A 27,848-nucleotide genomic window follows, 5' to 3' on the forward strand; every position below is an offset into this window, starting at 1 on the left:
CAAAGTCCTGACCTGAATCCTATTGAGATGTTGTGGCATGACCTTAAAAAGGCGGTTCATGCTAGAAAACCCTCAAATAAAGCTGAATTACAACAATTCTGCAAAGATGAGTGGGCCAAAATTCCTCCAGAGCGCTGTAAAAGACTCGTTGCAAGTTATCGCAAACGCTTGATTGCAGTTATTGCTGCTAAGGGTGGCCCAACCAGTTATAAGGTTCAGGGGGCAATTACTTTTTCACACAGGTTTGGATTTCTTTTCTCCCTAGAATCCTAGATCATAAAAACCCTCATTTAAAAACTGCATTTTGTGTTTACTTGTGTTATCTTTGACTAATAGTTAAATGTGTTTGATGATCAGAAACATTTTGTGTGACAAACATGCAAAAGAATAAGAAATCAGGAAGGGGGCAAATAGTTTTTCACACCACTGTATGGTGCAGGAAATGCAAGATATTTGTTGTCTCTGTACATATATATTTACATTTAATAGTAGATACCAAGAACTATACTAGAGGCTTCATATGAAAAACTTTTTTAGGTTGTACTTTTTTGGGGAAATCCTATATAATAAAGTTGAAGTGTCTCTGCGTCCAGTCCCTGTGTCCGTGGGATTGTGCTACTGCGCATGTGCCCCACGGACCGTCTCTGGCGAATTTTCTACATATGTTCTAGCGCCCGTTAATTTAACGGGCTTAATGTCTAGTATTGAAATAATTTTCTGCATGGATTTGAACACATTAAATCCATTGACTGTTAAAAGGCAACTAGAGCCCAACTAGACTTCAGCCTGTACATTATTTGAAGGACAGTGTTATGCTTTCCCATCCCCAGTTGAATAATTTTCTGAAGCATAAGAGCATATTTAGTTTATACTTATTCACTAATGACAAAGTGATTGTAATATCCTTTGATAAGATTGTCAACATTATAACCAAGGCCAGTCTTATTCTTATATATAGCTATGCAATGTGTGTGTGTCCCTGGTAGGATTGTGCAGCTGTACTGGCCTCCTTATGTCTATAAGTGATACTACAAGTTGCATGATGTTTACCATGAGTTTTGCAAGAGTAAAGGGCATGTAATGGCAAAAAAATGGCAAAATAAAACATCTTTATATAGTTGGGTGCGTTTGGGCCGCCCAAACGCACCCAACTATATAAAGATGTTTTATTTTGCCATTTTTTTGCCATTACATGCCCTTTACTCTTGCAAAACTCATGGTAAACATCATGCAACTTGTAGTATCACTTATAGACATAAAGATAAAGATATTTTATATATTGAGGCATTTTCCCATTAGAAAAGAAAAAAACACTTTTCACTTGCAACTGAGGTTCTCTCTATTTAACCATGTCCTTTGAACATTTGTCGCTTCCAAACACTGTTAAACATTTGCCCAAAAAATGCCTTACACCTGGCCTGCACTTGTGAATCATTAAAGGGGATCTATCCTATTTTGGCATAAACCAAAATAATTAGCTGATTTAAAGTTAGGGGCAGATTTATTAAAGGAGAATTCAACACAAAAGTTAAAAAAACCCTACCCCCCTACCCAATATAGACCCCCCTCACTCCAGCCTTGCTGCCCCCGGGCAAATGCCCCTTACTCTTTACTTACCCCTCCATGCAGATTCTCTCCAGCGGAGTTCACAGGCACCATCTTCTTCTCTTCGGTAATCTTCGGAATGATGCTGGCGTATCGACGCATGCGCAGTTGGAGCAATTTTCTGTTTTGCGACAACAGCGCATGCGCTGAAACTCACGAAAACTGCTGGTCTCATTAGGAAGATTAACGAAGCGGCTGAAGATGGCGCCCGTGAACTCCGCTGGACAGAATCTGCACCGAGGGGTAAGTAAAGAGTTAGAGGCATTTGCCCGGGGTAGCATCTAGGCTGGGGGGGGTCTATGTAGGGTAGGGATTTTTTAACTTTAGGGTTTAGTTCTCCTTTAAGCATCAAATTATCCAAACTCGAATCTAATTATAATTTCAAGATCAAACCAATACCCTGGTAATAATTTAAATTCAACTATGCACCACCTTGAACCAGCCAAGTTCATGTATAAGTCAATGTGAGAGGTCCAGTGACCAATTTGAAGATGTTATTAGCCTTCCTGTAAAAACTCAACTTGAATAAATCAAATTCGATTCGTATCTTCAGGTCGGTAAAATTCGTTAAAGTTTTAGATATCTGATTTTTTTCTTAAATACCCTCCCAATCGAATTTTGAGTATATTTGAATTTATAGCAGTTAAAAAAAAAAAAAACCTCACATGAATTCGATAAATGGGCATCCCTAAGTGCTCCTCTGACTTTCAAAGACTGCTGTTCTGCAGAATGCCCTGTTTTAGCAGTCCCAAAGTTAAAAGTCAGGGAGGGTCTATGAGAGATGGTATTTAAGGATTAAAAATAACTGAGCTATCAGAGATTGCCTATGACTAAGTGCTAGGTAAGCACGAAACGTGTTAGGCTCCATGTGGGGATTGTTTGACATTTTAAATTATGTAATAAAATTATAGTTTTTATCTTAAAAAAAGCATGCTTTTGGGATTTGTTGTACAATATGAGGCTATACCTCTATTTGGTCACTAGAGGACCCCAGCATGCAATTAAAATATTTACATATGTCTACCTCCAAATAATCCAATCACAAAGCAAATGAAAGAAGTACTCTTCACATGGTCACATCTGCCTACTACAGGCTCCTAAGACAACCAAAATATATACGGTTTAGAATATAAAGCAGCACATTGTGTGGGTCACTTCCTGATATGGGATGAAGTTCTCACCTTTGGGAGACTTGACCTTGCTATGGCAAAAAAATGAATTTTTTTGTCATTTAATTCTATATTGTACAGCATCCGGGAAACATAAATCATGGTAACGACTGTTAGAACACAGTTCTCAAAGCCATATTCAATGGCACTGTATTCATACAAAATGTCAACTCAAAGATTCTCTGGAAATGCTTCATAGGTTCACTTGGCTAAATCCGGGCCTTATAGCTGCCACACGCTCAAGTCTCGACTGGACCTGTAAAAGAGCAAAAGTCAGAAAGTATTTTCTGGTCATTTTTTTTGAGAATATATATGTGCACATGTTGCTTTGCCTCAAGTAATGTCGTATTATTTCTAAAGGGCTATCTTTACACTGAACTGTCGTTTCAGCATAAATGTTAAAAAAAAATAATTGTAAATATGATTTTCACGTGACATCATAGAATGAAACGGGTGTAATTATGAAATTTTATTATAAGCTTCATCATACTGAAATAAGACATTTTCTAAATATAATTAATTAAAAATGGGTACAAATTCTGAAATCAAGTTTATCTTCATTGTCCCTCTACCAGCATCTGTTTCTCTTCATTCTCTCTTCATGCAGCAGTTGGGTGTCAGATACTGAATGACAGTTAGATCCAATATATCTTATGGGGCTTCCTTTCCTAGCAGATGAATTAGAGCTCACTCAAATAACTGATTCCAGTACAAACAAAATCTATTATAACAACTGCCTTTTGCACAAATTCTGCATGTAGAGAGACATAATGTCTGGTGATTTTAATAGAGTGAGCTCCAATACATCTTCTAGGCAAAAGGAGCCCTCCTATAAGATATATTGGATATAACGGTCAATGAATATCTGACACCCAACTGCTGCATGAAGATAGAATGAGGAGAAACAGATGCTGAGAGGGACAATGAATATAAACTTGATTACTCCAGAATTTGTACACGTTTTTAATTGATTATATTTAGAAAACGTCTTATTTCAGTATGATGAAGCTTATCATAAACATAATAGATGCTGAGAGAGGAATAGTGAATATAAACTTGATTATTTCAGAAACAATACACATATTTTTTAATTGATTATATTTAGATAACTTCTTATTTCAGTGTGCTGAAGTTTATATTACATTTTTGCAATATTTCCCCTTTAAGGTATGGAGATCCAAATTACGGAAAGACCCCTTATCTGGTAAACCCCTGTTGCCAAGCATTCTGGATAACACCTGTATTTAGCAAATTTCTTATTTTAGCCTGATGAAGCTTATATAAAATTTTAATTTTCACAATAGTTCCCCTTTAAGGAAGGAGCACTAGTAGTCTCTGTGGTCGGATTCCTGGCTGTGAATATAAAAGAGAACACCATGAGCACCAACAACTCACCTCATTGAAGCTTTTGTTCAGTTTTTTAAGGGCCACATTGTGTTCTCTGACTCGTTTGGAATGTTCTCCCAAAGCAGCTGCTTCGCTGGTTAGCTTTTCTTTAAAAACAAATATTGGCAGATTAATGGGGTTATTTATCAAAAATCTAATTGGTGAGGTTTTGGGAGTTTTTGCTAACTCGAATAAACTCAAAATTCAAAAAATGTTTTTGAATGTCTGCTTATTTATTAAAAAATCTGAATCTAAAAACCTTGATCGAATACAAATGTGAATAAAACTAAAAAAAAAAAAAAAAAATAATTTGTGTGTTTACAAGTAGGGATGGGCGAATTTTTTCGCCTTGTTTCGCCATGGAAATGACGGCCATAGACTTGTATGTCGCCGTGCAACAAAATTTTTTTGACTTTATGGGCGTCGGCGACAATTTGCCAGCGGCGAATTTTTGGTGAAACGAAACGGCTCAAATTCGCCCATCCCTATTTACAAGCTCAAAAAAAATATAAAGTTAAAAAAACCCTCAAAAAAAATAGCTGCAATTTTGCCTAGGATAACTCCCATTGACTTCTACATGAACACGCGAGCTTTTAGACGCAGACGTTTTACATTCAAGTTTTTTATGCTTATTAAATACCAAACATTTTGATCCAGTTAGTCTGACGTCAGCGGAAGGAAAGCTTTTTGAAGGGTTGTTAAAGGATCAGATACTGGACTTTATAGCAAATCATAATACTATGAATGTGTGCCAGCATGGTTTTATGCGTAATAGATCTTGCCAGACTAACTTAATTTCTTTTTATGAGAAGATAAGTAGAGACCTCGATTCTGGGATGGCAGTGGATGTGATTTACTTAGACTTTGCTTAAGCATTTGATACAGTGCCACACAAAAGGTTACTGGTTAAATTAAGGAATGTTGCCTGGAACATAGTATTTGTACCTGGATAGAGAACTGGCTAAAAGATAGACTACAAAGAGTGGTGGTAAATGGAACATTTTCTAATTGGACCAGTGTTGTTAGTGGAGTACCGCAGGGCTCTGTACTAGGTCCCTTGCTTTTCAACTTATTAATGACCTGGAGGTGGGCATTGAAAGTACTGTTTCTATTTTTGCAGATGATACTAAATTGTGCAGAACTATAGGTTCCATGCAGGATGCTGCCACTTTGCAGAGTGATTTGTCTAAACTGGAAAACTGGGCAGCAAACTGGAAAATGAGGTTCAATGTTGATAAATGCAGGTTATGCACTTTGGAAAAAATAATATAAATGCAAGTTATACACTAAATGGCAGTGTGTTGGGAGTTTCCTTAAATGAGAAGGATCTTGGGGTTTTTGTAGTTAACAAGTTGTCTCATTCTGGGCAGTGTCATTCTGTGGCTACTAAAGCAAATAAAGTTCTGTCTTGTATAAAAAAGGGCATTAACTCAAGGGATGAAAACATAATTATGCCTCTTTATAGGTCCCTGGTGAGGCCTCATCTGGAGTATGCAGTTCAGTTTTGGACTCCAGTCCTTAAGAGGGATATAAATGAGCTGGAGAGAGTGCAGAGACGTGCAACTAAATTGGTTAGAGGGACGGAAGACTTAAATTATGAGGGTAGACTGTCAAGGTTGGGGTTGTTTTCTCTGGAAAAAAGGCGCTTGCGAGGGGACATGATTACACTTTACAAGTACATTAGAGGACATTATAGACAAATAGCAGGGGACCTTTTTACCCATAAAGTGGATCACCGTACCAGAGGCCTCCCCTTTAGACTAGAAGAAAAGAACTTTCATTTGAAGCAACGTAGGGGGTTCTTCACAGTCAGGACAGTGAGGTTGTGGAATGCACTGCCGGGTGATGTTGTGATGCTGATTCAGTTAATGACTATAAGAATGGCTTGGATGATTTTTTGGACAGACATAATATCAAAGGCTATTGTGATATTAAACTCTATCGTTAGTATAGGTACATATAATTTATATGAAAGTATGGAGGGGTGTGTATGGATGCTGGGTTTTTATTTAGAGAGGTTGAACTTGATGGACTTGATGTCTTTTTTCAACCCGATTTAATTATGTAACTATTTAAGTTTTTGAAAATATCATTTGAATTTGTGAGCGGATACTTTCATTTTCCATCCTTTTGATTTTGCAGAGCATTTTGAGCAGGAAAATATAGTTAAATTACCAGTACAGAGAGAAAACCCCTACACAAAATTAAAGGGGTTGTTCACCTTTAAATGAACTTTTAGTATGATGCAGAGAGTGATATTCTGAAACAATTTGCAATTTTTATTAATTGTGTTTTTATTCAACAGCTGTCCGGTTTGCAATTTCAGCAATCTGGTTGCTAAGGACCACATTACCCTAGCAACCACACATCGATTTAAATCAGAGACTGGAATATGAATAGGACAGGGTGAATAGAAAGATGAGGAATAAAAAGTAGCAATAACAATAAATGTGTATTTGTTTTTAGATGGGGTCAGTGACCCCCATTTGAAAAGCTGGAAGGCGTCAGAAGTCAAATAATTCAAAAACTATCCAAAAAAAAAAAAAGGAAAGAAAATTGAAAAGTGGTTTAGAATAAGCCATTATATAACAAACTAAAAGTTAATATAAAGGTGAACCACTCCTTTTAGGGCAGGGGCACACGTTGAGATTCGGGGAGATTAGTCGCTTGGCAATAAATCCTTCTTAGGGGTGACTAATCTCCCCGAACTGCCTTCCCGCCGGCTAGAATGAAAATCGCTGGCAGGATGGCAATCGGTGCACTTAGTTTTCCGAAGTTTTCCGAAAGTTGCCTCATGAGGAAACTTCGGGCGACTTCGGAAAATGAAGCATTCCGAGTGCCATCCCACCCGCGATTTCGATTCTAGCAAGCGGGAAGGCAGTTTGGGGAGATTAGTCGCCCCGAAGAAGAGGAGATTTGTTGCCGAGCGACTAATCTCCCAGAATCTCACCGTGTGTCTCTGCCCTAACTCTTCTTAATCTGTAAAACAAAAGTAAACACAACTAGGAGGGAATCTAGGGAGGGGCTTGTTTAAACAGAGATCATCTCCCTCTCAGCGATAGTCAGGGCCCAGCAGGGACGGGGATTAAAACAAAACAATGACCAAAAGCGCAAACATGGAGCATAAGGGTTGTCTTTCTCTGTCACTCAGTAAATCCCTAATCTTCCTATGTAGAGGCCCATGAGCCTTCTATCCAGATCATACCGCTGACATTGCTTCCTCCTGTACATTACCAAAGGCAGCTGCCAGGCCTCCGTACACTTTGACGGTCTCAGCGTCCAGCTTCCCTTCCATTTCGAAGTACCCGCTTAGAACGAGATGACGTCACCACGTGAACCAATCAACAGCGGTTATTTCACCGGCAAGAACTATTCAGTAAGTCAGCCCGGCGTCACCTGCTCCCACCTCCACCAATAACTAATCAGTAAATGGACTGACGTCACCACACGTTGCGCCTTTAGAACGTCCACCCTCTGTAAAGTCAGCTGGAAAACCAGCTTCTGATTGGCTGGCTTGTTGCCGTGGGGAGAGCAATGACAACAGAAGCTGGCGCGGCACTGGCAGCTGCAGTACAGAATGGAAAACGTGGGAGATGGCTCGGCTGCGGCTCCTGTGGACAGTTACAGACTGACAGAAGAGATACAGCTAGAAAAGAATAAGAAGTGAGCCCCGCAGCTCTTATAGCAAAGCTTGGGTGTTGGGACTACTAAAGCGTCTGTTAAATTGATGAGGAGCTCAAGGCTTAATATTTAATTTAACCAAAACTTTAATTAATGATATAATCAATATACTTGTCCCTGTGGTGTTCCTCATGGTTATACAGCAGTGTAATATGTGTATTTTATACAGGTATGTCATCAAGAATGGGGTTTTCTGGATAACAGATCTTTCTGTAATTGGGATCTTCATATACTAAAAATCATGTAAAAATCAAATAAACCCAATAGGTGGGTGTTGCCTTCAATAAGGATTAATTATATCTTAGTTGGAATCAAGTACAAGCTACTGTTTTATTATTACAGAGAAAAAGGAAATCGTTTTTTAAGAATTTGAATTATCCGGATAAAACATCTATGGGAGATGTCCTTCCCGTAATTCAGAGCTTTTTCGATAATGCGTTTCCTGATAACGAATGCCGTACCTGTACTATAACACACGTAAATAAATAAAGAGAAAGGTTATATATAAATATTTTTTACATAGGGAGTGCTGGTCCTGAGGTCACTTTTAGATATACCAGTAAGTTAATTTTGTAGTATGTAGTTATTAGGGTTGCCAGCGGCTAAACCCGAACAAAGGGGGCGGGGCAAATAGCATTGGGGGTGGGGAAGTGATGTTGGAGTGGGCATGATGACCTCAGAGGAAGGCACAGTGATGTCAGAGCGGGGTTAGTGCATCACTTAGACACAAATGGGTTGAATTCTGTTCAGCTTTCTGAATATTTTAAACCGGACAAAAGTTTTTAACAGGCAGCCCTTTGATAAACTGAGATGTCCAGTTCAAAACCACAGGGTAGCAAATCTATCTTTATCTCTGCCTGATGAGTATTTACAGGTATGAGATCTATTATACAGAAATTGTTATCAAAAAAGCTCTGCAATACAGATATGCTAATTTAGAAAAACAATTTCTAATTTTTGAACCCAACTCAACTATGTAACTATGATTTGTTTTTTTTTGTTTCTGTAGTAATAAGAAATTAACTGCACTTGATAATAACTAAGTCATGTTAAAGGGGACCCGTCACGCAAATCCAATTTTATCATGTTAGTCAAGCAAAATAAACAGTAATAACTCTGTATCAATTATTTGAATTTTGTTTCCATCAGTCTGGGAAATCATTTTAGCAAGCAGGCAGGAGCCATTTTGTAAACACTGTTATTAAGACAAGTCTTGTATCATCTCAGAATCTTGTTTGTACACCAGAATGGGGGACCTGATGTCCATCCCCATGCCCTGGTTACATAATTAAATGGTGAAGAGAACGGGGGAATATGAGGAGAGCAGTGACATCTAGAAAGTGCTGAATGGAAAGTGAAAGTAATTGCCTAAGGCATAGAGGAGGGACAGACAATATTTGATTGACAGCTGAGATTTTTAAATGAGTTTTCAACAGCTATGAATCCTTTAATAAAAAAATTATTCGGATTTCATGTTTAATTCGAAAAGGACTTTTATTATAGAGCTTTTTATGTCTGTGTGACAGGTCCACTTTAAGGTGAGTATCTTAGTATTGAAATGTTTTTATTTATCGGCCAAATTATTGTTCGGTTTCACAAGGCTGAAAACCGAACAGAAAGTTGAGACCCAAACAGGCCTTAGAAAAACTGAACTTTTCAGGTCAAAACCGAACAGATGGCAACCCTAGTAGTTATAGTCAAGATTTTTATTTTCTTTTTACTAGCAGACTGTTTATTGTGGTTATACAGTGTCTAATGTCTGACAAGACATTTCTGTGCCCAATCCTCTCTAGTTGGTTGTCCACAGAGGCCAGCATTTGGTGTTTTGGGCCATCCAACTAGGTAACTTCTTAGCACCAGAAAGCCCTCAGTCATGCCCAGTGTAACTGGCGATTTGCTTTTTTACTTTCCCCTACTACCCGGCTCTGCAGAAATTAGTATTAACAACCAGAGATCTTGGCTGTGCTGGGGCCAGGACAAATTGAGCCATTGCTTTAACCTGGGTCATCAACTGCTATACGAGCCGTAATGTAGGGCAGACCTTTGACTATAATAAAGTTCATCCTTGTTGCTACTTCCCCTTACTTGTGCATATTGTGGTTGCCAACAGACTACTAGAAAACCTCCAATTGGGCCTTCAATTTAACCCACCCATTTGCTTTATATACCATGGACATTCCCCATCAGAGGAGAAATAGAGGGAAGGATAGATGATAGTATGTAAAGAGAAGACTAAGAAAATACGTTTGGTGAGAAAGGACGAAATATTTTGAGTGTGCCTGTGTCCTAAGATTTTTTGTTGGGCCTCTGGCACCTCATTCTGACAATGGTTGTAGCGCCCCAAATAGCTGGTACCTCTTGCTGTACCTTGAAATAGATACCTTGTTCAAATGCCATCTAGTTGTATGCCACTGTTAAGGTTCTGATTTATAGACAAGTATTTTTATTTAAGTTTTTAAATATCCAGTCCTGGATTTTTATCTTACTGATAGCATGGGCAAACAAGCGCAAAGTTTTCTGCAACCCCAAATTAATTAGAAAACACTCCTTTTATTAAAGCAGCCCACGGGTAGCCAACATCCATAAACAAGGCTTTAAAATCTCAGGAGAGATTTTACAATAGGGCCCACATATGAAAAAAAACCCAGATATTTAGATACTTAGGATATTTAGATATTTAGGCCACGTTAAGTAAAATGTTGCTGTCATTTAAACATTTATAAGAGCCAATAGGCAGTCAAGGGTTTATAATAGTTATGCACCATATCCACTATTTTGGATTCGGCCGAACTCCCGAATCCTTCCTGAAAGATTCAGCCGAATAACGAACCAAATCCGAATGCTAATTTGCATATGCAGATTAGGGCTGGGAAGGGGAAACAATTTTGACTTCTTTATTTTGTTACAAAAAGTAAGGCGATTTCCCTCCCTGACCCTAATTTGCATATGCAAATTCGGATTCGGCTCGGCGGGGCAGATGGATTTGGCCGATTCCTGCTGAAAAAGGCTGAATCCTGTCTGAATCCCGAAACGTATCCTGGATTTGGTGCATCCCTAGTTTATAAATTCCTTTGTAATTTAATGTTTCACAACAATATAAACAGTATTAGATTTCATCTTATGTTTATAGCGAAATTGGCCTTTTTGTATCTTTTACTGTCCCTTTAAATATTATATCTACACCCTACTCAGGGAAATGCTGCAGATGTCAACATTTGAATTGAAGAATACAATAGCTGAACTGGAACAAAGACTAAATAGTGTGGAAGATGAAGGTAAGGCAGAAAAACCTCAAAACTTAAATGAAAATGAATGCATTTGAAGCATGTTATATTGTGTGTTTCACTATAGTGGTAGGATATAGTTGTATGATTTGTGATTTTAGTCCCTGTAATGTAGACTTTTTTTTTATTCTTTCTTTATTTTTAATCAAGTTACTTTAGTAATTTTATAATACTTCAGATTTCACATACTGCCCCAGTAGTGTATCATGTTTTTCTAACACAAGTTGTAGTTGCTGTGTATATTTATCTCATTTAATATTGCATATAGTTAGGGGGTTATTTACTAAAGTCCGGTCGGGCTTTTTGGTGCAAAACTCAAATTTTTCGTTTTTTTTTTTTTAAACTCAAATTGTATCCAAAAAATCCGAAAATCCACCATCTCAGACCTGCTGAGGTTGTATATATAAGTCAATGGCAGAGGTCCCTTTCTTATTTGGAATTTCCTGTGGTCTGCGCTGGAATTAGCCTGAAAATCCATCTATTTCTGGCTTTTTGGGCATACATCTGAAAAATGTGGGCTTTTCGGGAAAAAGCCTGGAAAAAATCGTACGATTAGGCAACAACCAACAAAAAAATTCGTACAATTCCCTTGATTTTATCAAGTTTTTCCCTATCCAATTAAATCGTGCTTTTTTTCATAATAAATAGTCAAATCATGGATTCTAGTTTGGTCAGACTTTTTTTAATTTAAAATTTTTTTTCTAGTTTAAAATATAATTTTTCACTATTACTAGCTGCAAAGCAGGAAGTAGTGTTTTGGCTAATATATTAGATATACAGTAACTCTGGTCTTTATACATTACATTGTCTGTATTGAAACGCTTTTATGTTGCACAGCCTATCTTTTTAACCAGTTTTTACACTGAACAATTCCTGTAAAGAATTTGAAACAGCAGCACTGCTTGCTGGTCATTTAGGCCAACTGGACACATAAGAAAATTAAGTCGGTGAGAGAAGTTTTGTGATGTTGCACCACTCAGAAAATGAAGTTAGTGAGTCATCTGATGTTTTTCTGGTCAGTTATGAAAAGTGCAACATCACAAGACTCATTAATGTAATTTTGTGCCAACATACATACCTCCCAACTGTTCCGTTTTCAGCGGGACAGTCCCGCTTTTGACAGCTCTACCCCCTGTCCGGCGTCTGCACTTTAAATTCCTGACTTTCTGAACAGGGGGGCGGGAGCCGGAACCTACAGAGTGGTGCTTTAGACAGTGTCTGAAAGACGTGCCTGGATGGGCTCTTTTAATTCTAAACTGTGTGTGTGTGTTACTGTGTGTGTGTTACTGTTTGTGTGAGTGATTGGTACATTTGCTGCTGTATGTGTGATGCCAGCTGTGCCCAGACTCATGCCCCTTATCCCCACTCTATTCACACAGTGCCCAGGCAATAAACTCACTCTGTTTTACCATTGGTCTGACATAAAAGTTCCAGGAGCAGGTTCTTCTCTCTCCCCACTAGCCCTGGGCCAAGGCTGTAGCTCTCTGGGTGTTGGTGCTGGGAGTTTTAGTTCAATAAACTGTGTAGGGAAGCCAGTTGCACTACAACTTACTACATCTCCTTAGTAGGGACTGACATACAGCTCTCCCTGCCCATTTAAAGTGGGCAGTCATATTTGTAAAATGGACATGGTAATCAGGGGGTGTGGCCACAAAATGGGCGTGGCCAAAAAAATTGCCATGCTACGCGCAGCACATTATTTTTCCCCCTTTTTTTTATTTACAAAATGTTGGGAGGTATGCAACAATAATAAACATTGGGAGGCTGTGTTGTTTCAAAAGTATTATATTAGCAGAGCGATCATTACTAATGTCTCTTTAAAAACCACTCTGAGCAGTTGTACATTAATTTGATTTTAGGTTTTACATGTGATTGCCATTAAATGACTGTATCCAGTTTGATTGCATCTCCTACTTCTACTGATGGTATTTGAAGAGACCAAATCAAAACTAGTGAAAAAATAAATGAGGTTTGATATTTAGTTACACTTAAATGTTTAATATAATCTACGGGGCAGATTTATCAAGGGTCGAATTTTCGAAGGAGAAAAAGCTTTGAAATTCGACCATCGAACGTAGTATTTCATCCATCGATCCAACGATTTTTCTTCGACTTCCAAAAATAGTAGAAAAATGCTCTAGAAGGTCCCCATAAGCTAACATAGCACTTCGGCAGGTTTAATTTGGAGTTTAAGTTTTTTAAAAGAGAGAGTACTGCGATTATCGAATGGTCGAATATTCGAACTATTTTACGAATCGAATAGTCAAATTTTTTTACTTCGAAAATTCCCTCGAATTCACTTCGACTCTTGATAAATCTGCCCCTACGTGTTGAAACAGGCATGATAACGGGGGATTGGGGCTACATGGTTCCTACTCTCACCTACTTTGCCCTCCCTTTGGCTTAGGGCCCGCAATATAAAATGGGCTGGTTACTCATCAGGCAGGCAATGCATAAAGATTTACCAGACAATTATAGCTCTGCTAAAAAAATAACAAAGATACGACTTGTCTTGTGACAAATCCTTCATCATGTTATTAGTATTATTACCAGTGTATCCTCATGGGGAACTTTATAGGCTGTAAAGTTCGGATGTGGCTTTTGCTTTTTTTTTTTTTTTTTAAGGAACAGTAACATAAAAAAAGTGAAAATGTTTTAAAGTTCAGTAATTAAAATATAATGTACTGTTTCCCTGCACTGGTACAACTGGTGTGTTTACTTCAGAAACGCTATTATAGTTTCTGTCTGCTGTCCAACTTCTGTGGTACCAAGGGCCAAAATTTTACTGGGCTATGTGGTGGAGGGCCGATAATAGAAGTCAGTGTTGGCCACTCCCCCTTTTAAACCACACCCACTGTAAACCACACCCATGTTACCACAAGAACTTTTAAGATCATGTCAACATTAACGGTGTTAGCACACCAAAAAAACAAATGGTTGGTGCTCACTGCAGGGAAATCCCTCATCGCTCATATGTGAAAAATTCAAGTCATGTTAAAACATACCCTTAAATCCATATGGGCAAGCACAGAATGGCAAACACAAGTAGCACTGGGCAAGCAGAGAATAGCACACACAAGCAGCACTGGTAAGCAGAGAATGGCACACCCAAGCAGCACAGAGTAAGCAGAGAATGGCACACCCAAGCAGCACTTGGCAAGCACAGAATGGCACACACAAGAAGCACTGAGTAAGCAGAGCATGGCACACGCAAGCAGCACTGGTAAGCAGAGAATGGCACACCCAAGCAGCACCGGGCAAGCAGAGAATGGCACACCCAAGCAGCACCAAGTAAGCAGAGCATGGCACACACAAGCAGCACTAAGTAAGCAGAGAATGACGCACACACAGGCAGCACTGGGTAAGCAGAGAATGGCATACACAAGTAGCACTGGGCAAGCAGAGAATGGCACACACAAGCAGCACTGAGTAAGAAGAGAATGGCACACACAAGCAGCACTAGGCAAGCAGAGAATGACACACAAGCAGCACTGGGCAAGCAGAGAATGACACACAAGCAGCACTGGGCAAGCAGAGAATGGCACACGCAAGCAGCACTGAGTAAGCAGAGAATGGCACACACAGGCAGCACTGAGCAAGCAGAGAATGGCACACACAAGCAGCACTGGGCAAGCAGAGAATGGCACACACAAGCAGCACTGGGCAAGCAGAGAATGGCACACACAAGCAGCACTGGGAAAGCAGAGAATGGCACATCCAAGCAGCACCGAGTAAGCAGAGAATGGCACACACAAGCAGCACTGGGCAAGCAGAGAATGCCACACACAAGCAGCACTGGGCAAGCAGAGAATGGCACACCTAAGCAGCACCGAGTAAGCAGAGAATGGCACACCCAAGCAGCACTGGGCAAGCACAGAACGGCACACACAAGCAGCACTGAGTATGCAGAGCATGGCACACACAAGCAGCACTGGGCAAGCAGAGAGTGGCACACAAGCAGCACTGAGTAAGCAGAAAATGGCACACACAAGCAGCACTAAGTAAGCAGAGAAAGGCACACACAGGCAGCACTGGGTAAGCAGAGAATGGCACACACAAGTAGCACTGGGCAAGCAGAGAATGGCACACACAAGCAGCACTGAGTAAGAAGAGAATGGCACACACAAGCAGCACTGGGCAAGCACAGAATGGGGCACACAAGCAGCACTGAGTAAGCAGAGAATGGCGCACACAGGCAGCACTGGGCAAGCAGAGAATGGCACACACAAGCAGCACTGAGTAAGAAGAGAATGGCACACACAAGCAGCACTGGGCAAGCACAGAATGGCCCACACAAGCAGCACTGGGCAAGCAGAGAATGGCACACACAAGCAGCACTGGGCAAGTAGAGAATGGCACACACAGGGACGGAAGGCAGAACAAAGCAGGAGACAGGGAAACCTATCATTCTAATATGTACTACATACAGTGACACAGTGCTGATGCCCCATTAGCATTTTGAATAAACTGTGAACAGGTGAACAATGTGGGCAGTTTCAGTCTGGGTCTCAGGTGTGAACAGTACAGGGCTTTAGGATATAAACAATAGAGGTGTCACAAATGGGTACAATGCAGGGGGATCACAGGTGTGAACAATACAGGGGATGAATTTGAGGTTTAAACAATGCAGGGGCCAGTTAATCTCTGTAGTGATACCTTTTAAAGTTTACATATGGTAAACAGCCACAGCATGTGGGGGGGCCACAGAAGGGGGGGTGCGGCCTGTGGGCCACCAGTTGGACAGCCCTGGTTTATGTAAATAAACCTCTGTGTAGGCATGGGGGCAGCCATTCAAAGCACAGGTTACAAAACTGTTGTACTCCCATTGTATTCTATTACAGATCTTATCTGTTATCTGCTAAGTAACCAATACCTTTTCTCCTTTTTTATCTTTAATGGCTGCCCCCAGGTCTACACAGTAGCCTATTTACAGAGACTATAGTTGTCTTTCTAAAGCAAACCCATATCTTTTACCAGTGCATAGAAACAGCACATTATATTTTAAGTACTTTAAAATGCTTTTATTTTTTGGTGTTACTGTCCCTTTAATGTAACCAGTGTAACTAATTTTGGGATCAAGGATCTAATGAGATTTTCTGTAATTATTTCCCAGGTAATGAATGGAAAACAAGATATGAAACCCAAATTGAACTCAACAAGCAGTTAGAAAGGCAGATTTATATTCTTAGAGAAAAGTCTGAAAATATTCGTGGCAATCCCACAGGTGAGACTATATAGATTACCAAGAAAGTTTAATGTTTTCTATGTCTTGCATTATTTGTCCCTAATACTTATATTCATGTAATAAAGATTACCATCCTTGGACTGACATGTGAGGGCTACAGAAATAAAATATAATGTTTCTCTATAATTTCTCAATTCTTTTTATTGCTTTTCTTAAATTGAAGTATATGAAACATTAAAGTTTTAGGGGGCTCATAGTTTCCTTGGTCCCAACTAAGGGGCAAATTTACTAAAGGGCGAAGGGACTAACGCTGGCGAAAATTCACTAGCGAAGGAAGTAGACTGTAGCGCTACCTCTCACTCTAACGCCAGGTGAATTTTCTCTCTGGCGAATGGACGTAACTACGCAAATTTACTAAAATGCGGATTTTAATGAACGTTACCTCTTGCACCAGACTTGCCTTCGCCACCTCAGACCAGGCGAAGTGCGATAGAGTACATAGGAGTTCTCAAAAAAAAAAGATTGAGAATTTTTCTGAGTCTCAAAAAACGCTGGCGACTTTTCAGGTTTTTTTTTAGGGCACCCAGCTTCCCCCCCTACATTTCCTTACATATGGCACATAAACTATACACTGGGCACATGTGTAGGGCAATATAACAACTCTATTTTCTTTTATTAAGGTTCCTTGGGCTTGTGTAGTGTAATGTATTTGCTGCTACATATACGTCCATTGAAATTTAACTTCCCGTCGTATACAAATTAGCCAACTTTAGCGCAACTTCGCTTGCCGAATTAACGCTAGCGAAACTTTGCCATCGTTTGACGCCCTGGATGCAACTTCGCATTTTAGTAAATTAGCGTTGTCTTGGCGAATTTTCACCTGGCGAAGTGTGGCGATGTGAGCTAAGCAGTCACTGGCGAATTCCCGGAGGTTAGTGCTCCTAAGAGAGAATACAATTCTGTGTATGCAGAATTTCCCAGAAACCCCCCTGACCTGACCTAGCCTTGGTAGTAGTACATTGACTTTTAGGAAGAACCATCTCATTGGTTATTTGGGCAGTTCATTGTTTTTCTGTGCTGTGATATCTCTATGCTCTCACAATGGTAACACCCTTTTATGCCTATAAATTCATATATCATAGGTTCTTACATTTATAAAAACTCTGTGATTTCTTTGTTCAGGGCTCTGACTCTTTGTGAGTTCAGAATCCATGGAGCTTGTGTCAAATAAACGTTATCCTTTTTAACCTTAAGTAATCTCTGCTATGTGAACACCACCATTGGGATCTTCCATCCCCTTGATTATGAGAGGTTGTACAGCACTCCCCAATGAAACAAATTCTAAGTCAGCACAGCACTGGTGCACATTCCATTGTGGAATCCACTAGATGCATTCACTTCAGCAAGGGAAAGACCTTATCACGAGTTAAAAAGCCTTTATTATTTCATTGCTTAGACCAAAGCAGCAACGTTTCAAGCTGCTCCCCAGCGACCCAATAGTAAACATTACTGTTAATTTTCAGGAAAAGATTAGAGACTAATGAACAAGATTCCTTTTTGGAGGTATCTCTTACAACTATTGTATTTATGTGTGTATAAAGTTATTGTATAGAGTTATTGTAAAAAAAAGTATTTGACTGTCTGATATGTGTTCTACAGTGTTGTGGTGGGGGTTACAGTATACTCATTTCTTCCATAATAAAATTATATTAACATGCTGATAATTCTCTGATGTTTCAATTTAGATCGACTGTCCTCCATCCGTTCCTTAGATCAGATGCCTGTGGTAAGTTCTTTCTTTACTTTCACTCATTACTTAAAGGGATTCTTTCATGATTTTTATGGTGTAGTTTTTATTTCTAAATTACACTGTTAACACTGCAAATAATTCAATCCACCATGTAACATTTCTTTCGTAACCCAAAAAGTGTATTTTTTTTTTTTATAATATTGGTCTGTAGGCAGCCATCCATTTAGCCTGGTCATGTGCTTTCAGAAAGAGCCAACACTTCAAGATGGAACTGCTTTCAGGCAGGCTATTGTTTCTCCTACTTAATATAACTTACGGTGTCTCAGTGGGACATGGTTTTTACTATTGAGTGCTGTTCTTATATCTACCAGGCAGCTGTTAGCTGGTTACCTTCCCATTGTTCTGCTGCTGGGTGGGGAGAATGGGGGCAATGTCACTCCAACTTGCAGTGCAGCAGTAAAGAGTGACTAAAGTTTAGAAGAGCCCAGGTGACATGACTGGGGGTACCTGGGAAACTGACAAAATGTCTAGCCCCATGTCAGATTTCAAAATAAATATAACAATTTTTTGCTCTTTTGAAAAACAGATTTCAGTGCAGAATTCTGCTGGAGCAGCACTATTAACTGGTGCATTTTGAAAAAAAAACATTTTCCTATGATCCATAACATAAACATTTAAATAATTCGCATTTAGAATCTGCAATTAAAACATTTCTAGACAGCAAAAGGTACAAGAAGGCAAAGAGGCCCAGCCCTGCCTCTGTTTATAAAATATGCATATATATTATTTTTATCATATACGCAAAGTGGTAAAAGAGAGGGGGTTGTTAATACAGAGCTCATTATATCTCTTTGAACTAACTTGGCATTGTAGGAAGAGAGGAGGGGCTTTAGTTAAGGTAAAAGAAAAATGAACATGGCTAGATTTTAAATAAAACAACAGTACTGTCTTGCTTCGTTGCTGGAATTGTAGATAAACACGATGGTTCATTGGAACATTACCTTAAGGGTCCACCAGAGAACCTGATATTTAGTGCTTATTCTCACCACAGTTACATAGTTACATAGTTAAATTGGGTTGAAAAAAGACAAAGTCCATCAAGTTCAACCCCTCCAAATGAAAACCCAGCATCCATACACACATCTCTCTCTACTTTTAATTAAATTCTATATACCCATACCTATACTAACTATAGAGTTTAGTATCACAATAGCCTTTGATATTATGTCTGTCCAAAAAATCATCCAAGCCATTCTTATAGTCATTAACTGAATAAGCATCACAACATCACCCGGCAGTGCATTCCACAACCTCACTGTCCTGACTGTGAAGAACCCCCTACGTTGCTTCAAATTAAAGTTCTTTTCTTCTAGTCTAAAGGGGAGGCCTCTGGTACGGTGATCCACTTTATGGGTAAAAAGGTCCCCTGCTATTTGTCTATAATGTCCTCTAACTGTTCTCAGATGTAAATAGCGTTACATATTGTAGGTGTTATATAGCATTATGAAAACTTCTGGTACTCTGGCATTCATGTATGATCCTGCTAAGGTTTACAATGATTAAGTCACAAGGTCAGGAACAGAAATGGTAAATTTGAAATACAGGTATTGGTATTGGCAGTTGTGAGACATGTGGGATAGACATCCTGGATTCTGGACCGAAAATGCAAATTAAAGGGGAACTATCGCCCAAATGAAAATTTAATATAAGCTTCATCATATTGAAACATTCTAAATACAACCAATGAAATATTTTGTACCGTTTCGGAAATAATCAAGTTTATCTTCACTAGTCCTCTCTCAACATCTGTTTCTCCTCATTCTGTCTTCATTCAGGCGTTGGGTGTCAGATGAATGATCAAATATATATCATAGGGGGCTCCTTTTGCCTCGAAGATATATTAAATTTAAATTTTTGCATTAGTTCCCCTTTAAGAAAAATAATTTGTCTGGGTAGGGCTTCTGTACTTAGGTGTTGCTACAGCAGGTCTCAAACCATATAATGCTAGATTATGGATAGTGAAAATGAGGTGCACAGTCTGCAACAATAGGGGAAGCAGGAGTATATTGTGCCTAGTGGAGCCCTGAGTGTTATTCTGAGTGATACCACAGTGACTATAGTAGTTCTTCTTTCAACTTTGGATGGTCCTAAAATCTAATTGTAAAACCATTACTTATTATTCGGAGAAGAGGAAACAGGATTTGCATAGGCTGTTATTACTGTGAAGTAAAAGGAAATTAGTCAATGTTTTTAAATGTCCAGTTGCTACAGTAATTATGTTAAGGGTAAAGTTGGTAAATGCAGGAGTAGATGAAAGGGAGAGGCATTAAACATGATTGGCATATTTGTCTAATAAGCACAAATGAAAACATAAATGTATTATAAAGATACAGGGATGCTGATCCCAGGTGCAGCCAAGCAACCCAGTACTGGTTGGGAGCAGTGAAAATTAGAAAATGTCTGGCCTTGAATTATAAAGGGTTGTCCAATAAAGGGACACATTTACTTCCCTTCGAAGTTGCATCAGTGTTAGCTTTGCCGTACTTCCCCAGGCGAAGTTTCACCAGGGCTCTGCTAATTCACTAAAATCCGAAGTTGCGATCAGGGCGGTGAAAGGTAGCGAATTTGCACTAGCGTTAATTCGTCAAGCAAAGCGAAGTTACGCCAGCGATGCCTAATTTGCATACGGCGCCAAGTACAATGGACGTATATGAAGCAGCAAATATATTACACTACACAAGCCTGGGAAAGCTTCATAAAATAAAATAGAGTTATTATTTTGCCCTATACATGTACCCACTGTATCGTTTAGGTGCCATATGTTAGGAAATGTAGGGGGGGAAGGAGGGTACCCCCAAAACAATTTACGATCTTTTTCAAACTCAAAATGTAAAAAACCTTGAATGTTTGTGTGTTCATAAAAAATATGAATGGGAAAAAACTTGAGTGAATACAATCATGAAAAAAACTTAAAATACCTCGAATTTTTCCAGTTTATAGGAGTAAATAACTCGAATTTGTGAGTTTCCAAACTTAAAAACTCAACATTCTCGAATTAAAAAATTGGCTTGAATTTTGCCTAGGACAACTCCCATTGACTTCTACATGACCTCGCCAGCTTTTAGATGCAGATTTTTTTACATCCGATTTTTCGAGGGTTTTTTTGCTTAATAAATACCAGACATTCGAGATTTAATTTGAATTATAAAAATATAATTAAAACGTGTTCATTTTTGTGCAAAAAAATTTGAATCATGACAAAAATTCAAAATCACCCCCTATGTGTACTGTATATTTTAAACCGTTCTTTAAGCTCAGTAAGTGACAGCAGCACAGAGCATGTGCAGTGAATCAGCAGAAAAGAAGATGGGGAGCTACTGGGGCATCTTTGGAGACACAGATCTTTACTGCTAAAGGGCTGTGGTTGCCTTGGGCTGGTACAGAAGCCCAAAACATAATGTACAAAATTTCTAGCTACTTCTTTAGTTAAGCTTTAGTTCTCCTTTAACGCATTGGTTGTCAGATTTTTCTTGGGTCAAGCTTGTCTTTATGGCCAGAACTAGGGGTAGGCAGAAGAGGCACTGGGCATGTACCATTTCCCTCCACTTACCCCTAGTTCAGGCCCTCTTCCACACACTGGGGTCATTTATCAACACTGAGCAAATTTACCCATGGGCAGTAACCAATGGCAACAAATCAAATAGCTGCATTCATTGTTCTACTTGCAACTAGCTTTAGAAAGCTAATGACTGATTGGTTGCTATATGTAACTGCCCATGGGTAAATTTGCCAATTGTTGATAAATAATCCTCACCATTTGTATATGTGAGCTGTCTGGCATCCCTGACAGGAACACACATGCACAGTTGACGTCAGCACACAAAGGAGCTTTTGCACAAGGGAGGTGGCCGCCAGGTAGCTTTGGGTGCCTGGCCCGCTTGGCCAAGCTCTGCTTGTCTTGCAGGACTGATCCTTGTTCATGGCCTCCTTAGCTCATAACAAGAACACACATTTAGGAAAATCATCAGATCAAGAATATCTAGGGGAGCATATGAGTGTTTACTTCAAACCGTGGCTTTTATCTGGCTTCACTGTATCTAGGAGAGCAAATAGTCAGAATCTCAAACTTCAGGCTAAATCCCCATGCTTATGTTCCGTATCACCCCCCCGGGGGGGTAACTCCATGATTTGGAAAGTTTTACAATAAATAATTGCTCTAGGGATGCACAGAATCCACTATTTTTGGATTCAGCCGAACCCCGAAATCCTGGCCGAATACCAACCCGAATCCTAATTTGCATATGCAAATTAGGGGTGGGAAGGGGAACATTTTTTTACTTCCTTGTTTTGTGGCAAAAAGTCACGTGGTTTCCATTCCCGCCCCTAATTTGCATATGCAAATTCCGTTCGGTCGGGCAGAAGGATTCGTCCGAACCAGAATTCTGCTGAAAAGGCCGAATCCTGGATTGGGTGCATCCCTAAATTGCTCCCTTATGAAATGAATGCCATTCCAACACAAACACTGGGGAAATAATGTGCACTGCAATTTGTATGTGGTTTATCAAACCGATTGTAATTTGCCTCCTATTTGTGTATTGTATTCAAGTTGTGGTAGATGTAACCTAGCATTTGCCCACAAATATAAATGTGCGCTGTCTTCATAAATGAAGCATTAATCATCTTAATTTTACTGGTTATGTAATGGCATGATGAGTCCCATGGACCAATGTTAGGCACAATTCTTGTATAATAATAATAATTCTATGTAGACCCCTTTCTTGATGTGAGAATTTTAGGAAAGTGTTCATAATAATGATAATTCATTGTAATCTTTTGTTGGGGTTTAGTTGCAGGTAGCCCACTAAGTTTTACAGTTATTGGCTTTTTACAATTGCGGCAAATAGCTGAATAAACTTCTCCTCTGATTTAATCCGACATCGTATTCTTTTTCATAAAACCTGAGCTGGTGTAAATATAAGTACAGACACAAACAGACAAATAATGAAATAACTATCTCATTCTGTTGGACCGTTTTACTGTAGCACATTTATTAGGCAAAGCTTCAGCTCCTGATTGTGCCGACAAATGGATTCCTCTCTCGGTACAGTGATAAGGTATGATGTAATTGTAATGGGGAAAAGACTGACTTGTACAAGGAGGATAATAGCCTGCACTATAACCCTCACAGCTCATACAGCAATTATAGCAATTATAGCACTGAGCTTGTGCAGCAGTAAGGTCACAGAGAGGAGAGCGGATATATTAGTGTGTGTGTACTTATTTCTGTTCACTACTCACATTTGCTCCATTAACAGGATGTCCTTTTAGACCATTGTTAAATAATTCCACATGATTTATTTAGGTGTAGGTAACGCCAGGCTTGTATTACGTTAGGTTGCATTTAGGTGATTGGTCACCAGGTGGCGTATGTAAGCCCTGCATGCCACAATGTATTTTTCAAGAGAAACACTGCAAGTCCAGTTGATTTGACTTATTACTACAGATATTATTATTATTATATTATTATTATTAAGATTAATAACATTTATTTATAGAGCACCAACATAAAGTAAATGTGTTTATACAACTAAATCACATGAATTGCATACGTAGAACATATGGAGTTACATACATCACAACCAATACCAGTACAAAAGGTGAGGAAGGCCCTGTGCAAAAGGGCTTACAATCTAAATGGAAAGGAATAAGACACAAGGTATGAGAGTGGATAAGATCAGAATGATGTGGGTGAGAGATGTAGTACTGTATGTGGTATTGCGTTTGGTACTAAGCAGAGTGAGGGTAGGCTTCTCTAAATAAGTGTGTTTTAAGCAGAAAGGTTGGGAGAAAGTCAGACAGACCATGGAGGAGCATAGTAAGAGGTTGGGTGAGTATATATAATATAATATATATATATACATGACCTAGATGAAAGTGAATCTTCACAAACGTATTGTACAGCAAATGCCTAGATAATAGTCAACTACAAAATAAAAAGAAAGCAGTACAGGTATGGAGTTGTGGACAAATCAGGCTAAAAAAACGCAGAAGTTTTGCTGCAAGGTTTATTCAACACAACATGTTTCGAGCATTGTGGCTCTTTTTCAAGTGTTCACACTTGAAAAAGAGCCAAAATGCTCGAAATAGTCTACTATAGTACTATTTAAACATTAAATGAACCCAATAAGATTTTTTTGCATCCAATAAGGCTTAAAGGGGAACATTAGTAGAAATGATTCCTCATGCCAAAATAAGAAAGTTTATATTCACTATCCCTCTCTCAGCATCTGTTTCTCTTCATTCTGTCTTCACGGAGGAGCTGGGTGTAAGCAGATGAATTAGAGCTCACTAACTAAAAATAACTGATTCCAGTACAAACAAAATCTAACAAAATATCTGCCTTTTGCACAAATTCTGCATGTAGAGAGACATTATGTCTGGTTATTTAATAGATCTTACATCTTCTAGGCAAAAGGAGCCCCCTATAAGATATATTGGATCATTCATGTGACACCCAACTTCTGCATGAAAACCGAATGAGGAGAAACAGATGCTGAGAGAGGAATAGTGAAGATAAACTTGATTATTTCAGAAACGGTACAGAATTTTTTTGTATTTACAAAGTTTCTTATTTCAGTCTGATAACAGACATTTTAGTTTTGACGATAGTTCCCCTTTAATTATATCTTAGTTTGGATCCAGTACAATGTACTGTTTTATTATTACAGAGAAAAATCTGGATTATTTTAATAGAGTCTATGGGAAACAGCCATTCCGTAATTTGGATCTTTCAGGATAACCGGTTTCTGGATAACGAATCCCATACCTGTATTGCAATGTTTGCGCACACATTTATTTAATGGATTAGATACATATTTATATAGGATGAAATATGCCTTGTCTAATGTGTATCATGATAACAGATCGTTTTTACTGCTTCTGAAAACATATATGGGGTGATGTTATTAAAAGTTTGCTCAGGAGCAGTAACCCATAGCAATCCAGGAGCAGTAACTCATAGCAACCCATCAGCAGGTAAAATTTACTGATCACCTCTTTAAAGCAAACATCTAATTGGTTGCTATAGGTTACTGATACTAGGCACACTTCATGACTTTTATTGCATATGGTGAATAAAGGTATTGGATTTCTGATCCAGAAACCTGATATAAAAAAAAGCTCCAGTTTGCAGGAAGGTCATTCCCTTAAGAGTCCATTTAAGCAAATAAAGTTTTTAAAACGTTCCTTTTCTCTTTAATAATAAAACAGTAGCTTGTACTTGATGCCAACTAAGATATAATTAATCCTTATTGGAAGCAAAACCAGACTATTGGGTTTATTTAATGTTTACATGATTTTGTTGGTGAAGGAAAAGCAAATTATGGAAATAGCCCTTATCTGGAAAACCACAGGTTTTGAACTTTCTGCATAACAGGTCCTATTATGCTGAAATATATAAACCCAAGTATATCATCTTGGCTAATTGTAGGTAATGAGTTCCTTGGTGTATTTATTCTGTGTTTGACTCTTGGTGGGAGATTCACTAAGATTCGTAGTTGCGCTCAGGGGTAGCGTAAGGTTGCGAAGTTGTGCTAGCGTTGATTCGCCAAGCAAAGCGAAGTTACGCTATCGATGGTTAATTTGCATACGGCGCCAAATTCAAGTTACAATGGAGGTATATGTAGCATCACTACACAAGCCTGGGAAACCTTCAAAACAGCAAATAAAATGTTTATTTTGCCCTACACATGTGCCCACTGTATAGTTAAGTTGCCATGAGTTAGGAAATGTAGGGGGGAAGGAGGGGAGCCCCAAATTTTTTTTCGATCTTTCAGCCTATCACCCATAATAAAGAAAAAACGCAAGAGTTTTTTGCGACTTTTTAACTTTTTATGAATCAATCCCTATCTACTCTATTGCGCGTCGCCTGGTCTGAGGTGGCGAAGGAAGTCTGGCGTAAAAGGTAGCGTTCAGAACAATGCGCGCGTTAGTAAATTTGCGTAGTTACGTCCGTTGCGCAAATTCGCCAGGCGTAAGGGTGCGAAGTAACATTAGCGAAGTTACGCCAGCGTCCGTTAGTGAATCGGCGAAGTAACGAAAATGCCCAACGCTAGCGAATTCACGCTAGCGTTAGGCGCTTCGGCGCTTAGTGAATTTGCCCCTTGGTCTGTTCCTGATTACTATTTGTTTGCAGCCTTCCCTGACCTCTTGCCTGACTTTGTATTATGTTTTTACCTTGGTACCTTGATATTGAACTGTATGCAATTCCCTTCTTCGGTTTCCTCCTAAGTCCTCACATCCTAGTCCTGATGGCTTTGTAGTCTGGTTGCTAGCCACCTAATGTGTTATAGTTGCAAAGCACAGTGGGAAAGAACTTAAAGAAGAACTAACCCTTAAAAATGAAAATGGCTAAAAATGTCATCTTTGGAGGCACAGGTCTACCCTGCTAAAGGGCTTGTACAAGAGTCCCGAACATAATGTATAACATTTCTAGGCTACTTCTTTAGTTAAGCTTTAGTTTAAGCAAATGCTGCTTTCAGTATAAATTGGTTTTTAAAATAACTTAAAAGCGATTACCGGTACATTTTTTAATAAATGTATTATGGTAAGTTGCTTAGAATTATGTTTTTTTTATTAGGCAAATTTTTATTTTAATCTGAAGCATGCTGTGCAACTGGCTGGCAGATGCTAGAAACTAGAGGTGTATTGTTTAAATGGGTGCATTTTTTCCAAATCGGCTCCCGAACAGGCAACAAAACCAACCAAAAGTTCCATTCAGCTGATGCAGGAATCGCCAGATCCATGATGGCTGCATCAAGTAAATGCACTAAAAAGCTGAAGGAGGCATTTTCATTCACTTTGGACTGTGGGTTTTCTGCAGTTGTGCACTGCCATGACATCATGGTTCTCCTGTTTTTAGATAAGTGTTTTTTCATCATTTTGTACTTGCTCAGACCCACCCAACAAGCTACATACATGTTCTGCCAAAGCTAAGGGTTTTGCCATACTTATTCTACAAAGATTAGAGGAAAATAACAGACATGTTGTACTGTCATTATATCAAGGATCTGTAAATCATCTATATATTAAACATTTTCTGTGTTATCCTTATTGATATCAAATGAGTTGGCAACACACTTAGTGCTTAGAGAAGGAAAGGTTCCTGAAGAGCTATGTGTAACGTATGACTAATGAATGCATTAGTCCAACTAAAAGGCATAGGGATCATTGTACATGTACAGTAAACTTGCCAATATTCTGTGTGCTGACTTGATTCTAATGTATATGTTGTGCCAGCGAGTGACCTCACAGCACTTAAGCACAGCAAGCATCTGATTTCCACAATTTCATTTGTAATCCCTAATGCAAGCCATTCACATACAATATGAAATATTTCTCATAAATGGACTTCTGGAATCCCTTCAAGGAGGCAAATACCTGAATGTGGGAGAAGTATGCCTAGTACTAGAAGGTCTTTTGGACAATGTTCAGCTTATTTGTAGTAGGGGTTCATTTAATATTGCATAGGGGCAAGTGTTAGCTTGTAAACAGTCCACAATCAAATAATTAGTGCCTGTCCACAGTGGAAAGTGCATTCTGCTGCTAAAGCTGGTTGTTTCTTTGTTTTCACAACATGTGCAAGGCACATCGAACCCTAAAATTAATGCCCTCTGGGCACTAAAAAATTAGTGCCCAGAGGTTTAAAAAAAATGGTGTTCGGCATGGTTCGGCTCCTACTTTGGTGCAACTTGGCTCCTACTTCAGCGCAACTCTGCTCCTACTTTGGC

General features: G+C 39.0%; 1 protein-coding gene and 1 long non-coding RNA gene across 3 annotated transcripts in view; one reads left to right on the forward strand and one right to left on the reverse strand.

Moving 5' to 3' along the window:
- Positions 1-2,045: 2,045 nt before the first annotated feature.
- LOC108709941 lies at positions 2,046-7,550 on the reverse strand. The gene is made up of 3 exons (XR_001934717.2): positions 7,395-7,550; positions 4,170-4,267; positions 2,046-3,030 (listed from the first exon to the last, which is right to left on the reverse strand). It is a non-coding gene; the product is annotated as an uncharacterized LOC108709941 (long non-coding RNA).
- A 48-nt stretch (positions 7,551-7,598) lies between these two features.
- The window catches only part of ccdc169.S (coiled-coil domain containing 169 S homeolog), a 32,384-nt gene continuing 12,134 nt past the window's right edge, over positions 7,599-27,848 (forward strand). The window contains exons 1-4 of one of the 2 annotated variants that reach the window (XM_018250239.2): positions 7,599-7,823; positions 11,034-11,116; positions 16,239-16,349; positions 18,056-18,096. In XM_018250239.2, coding sequence (XP_018105728.1) covers positions 7,738-7,823; positions 11,034-11,116; positions 16,239-16,349; positions 18,056-18,096 — 321 coding nt within the window. In that variant the 5' untranslated portion in view covers positions 7,599-7,737. The remainder of the gene's footprint in view (positions 7,824-11,033; positions 11,117-16,238; positions 16,350-18,055; positions 18,097-27,848) is intronic. The other variant, XM_041584497.1, reaches the window with a different exon arrangement.

Source organism: Xenopus laevis, chromosome 2S, assembly GCF_017654675.1.
Source record: "Xenopus laevis strain J_2021 chromosome 2S, Xenopus_laevis_v10.1, whole genome shotgun sequence".
In the NCBI taxonomy this organism is placed as follows: Eukaryota; Metazoa; Chordata; class Amphibia; order Anura; family Pipidae; genus Xenopus; species Xenopus laevis.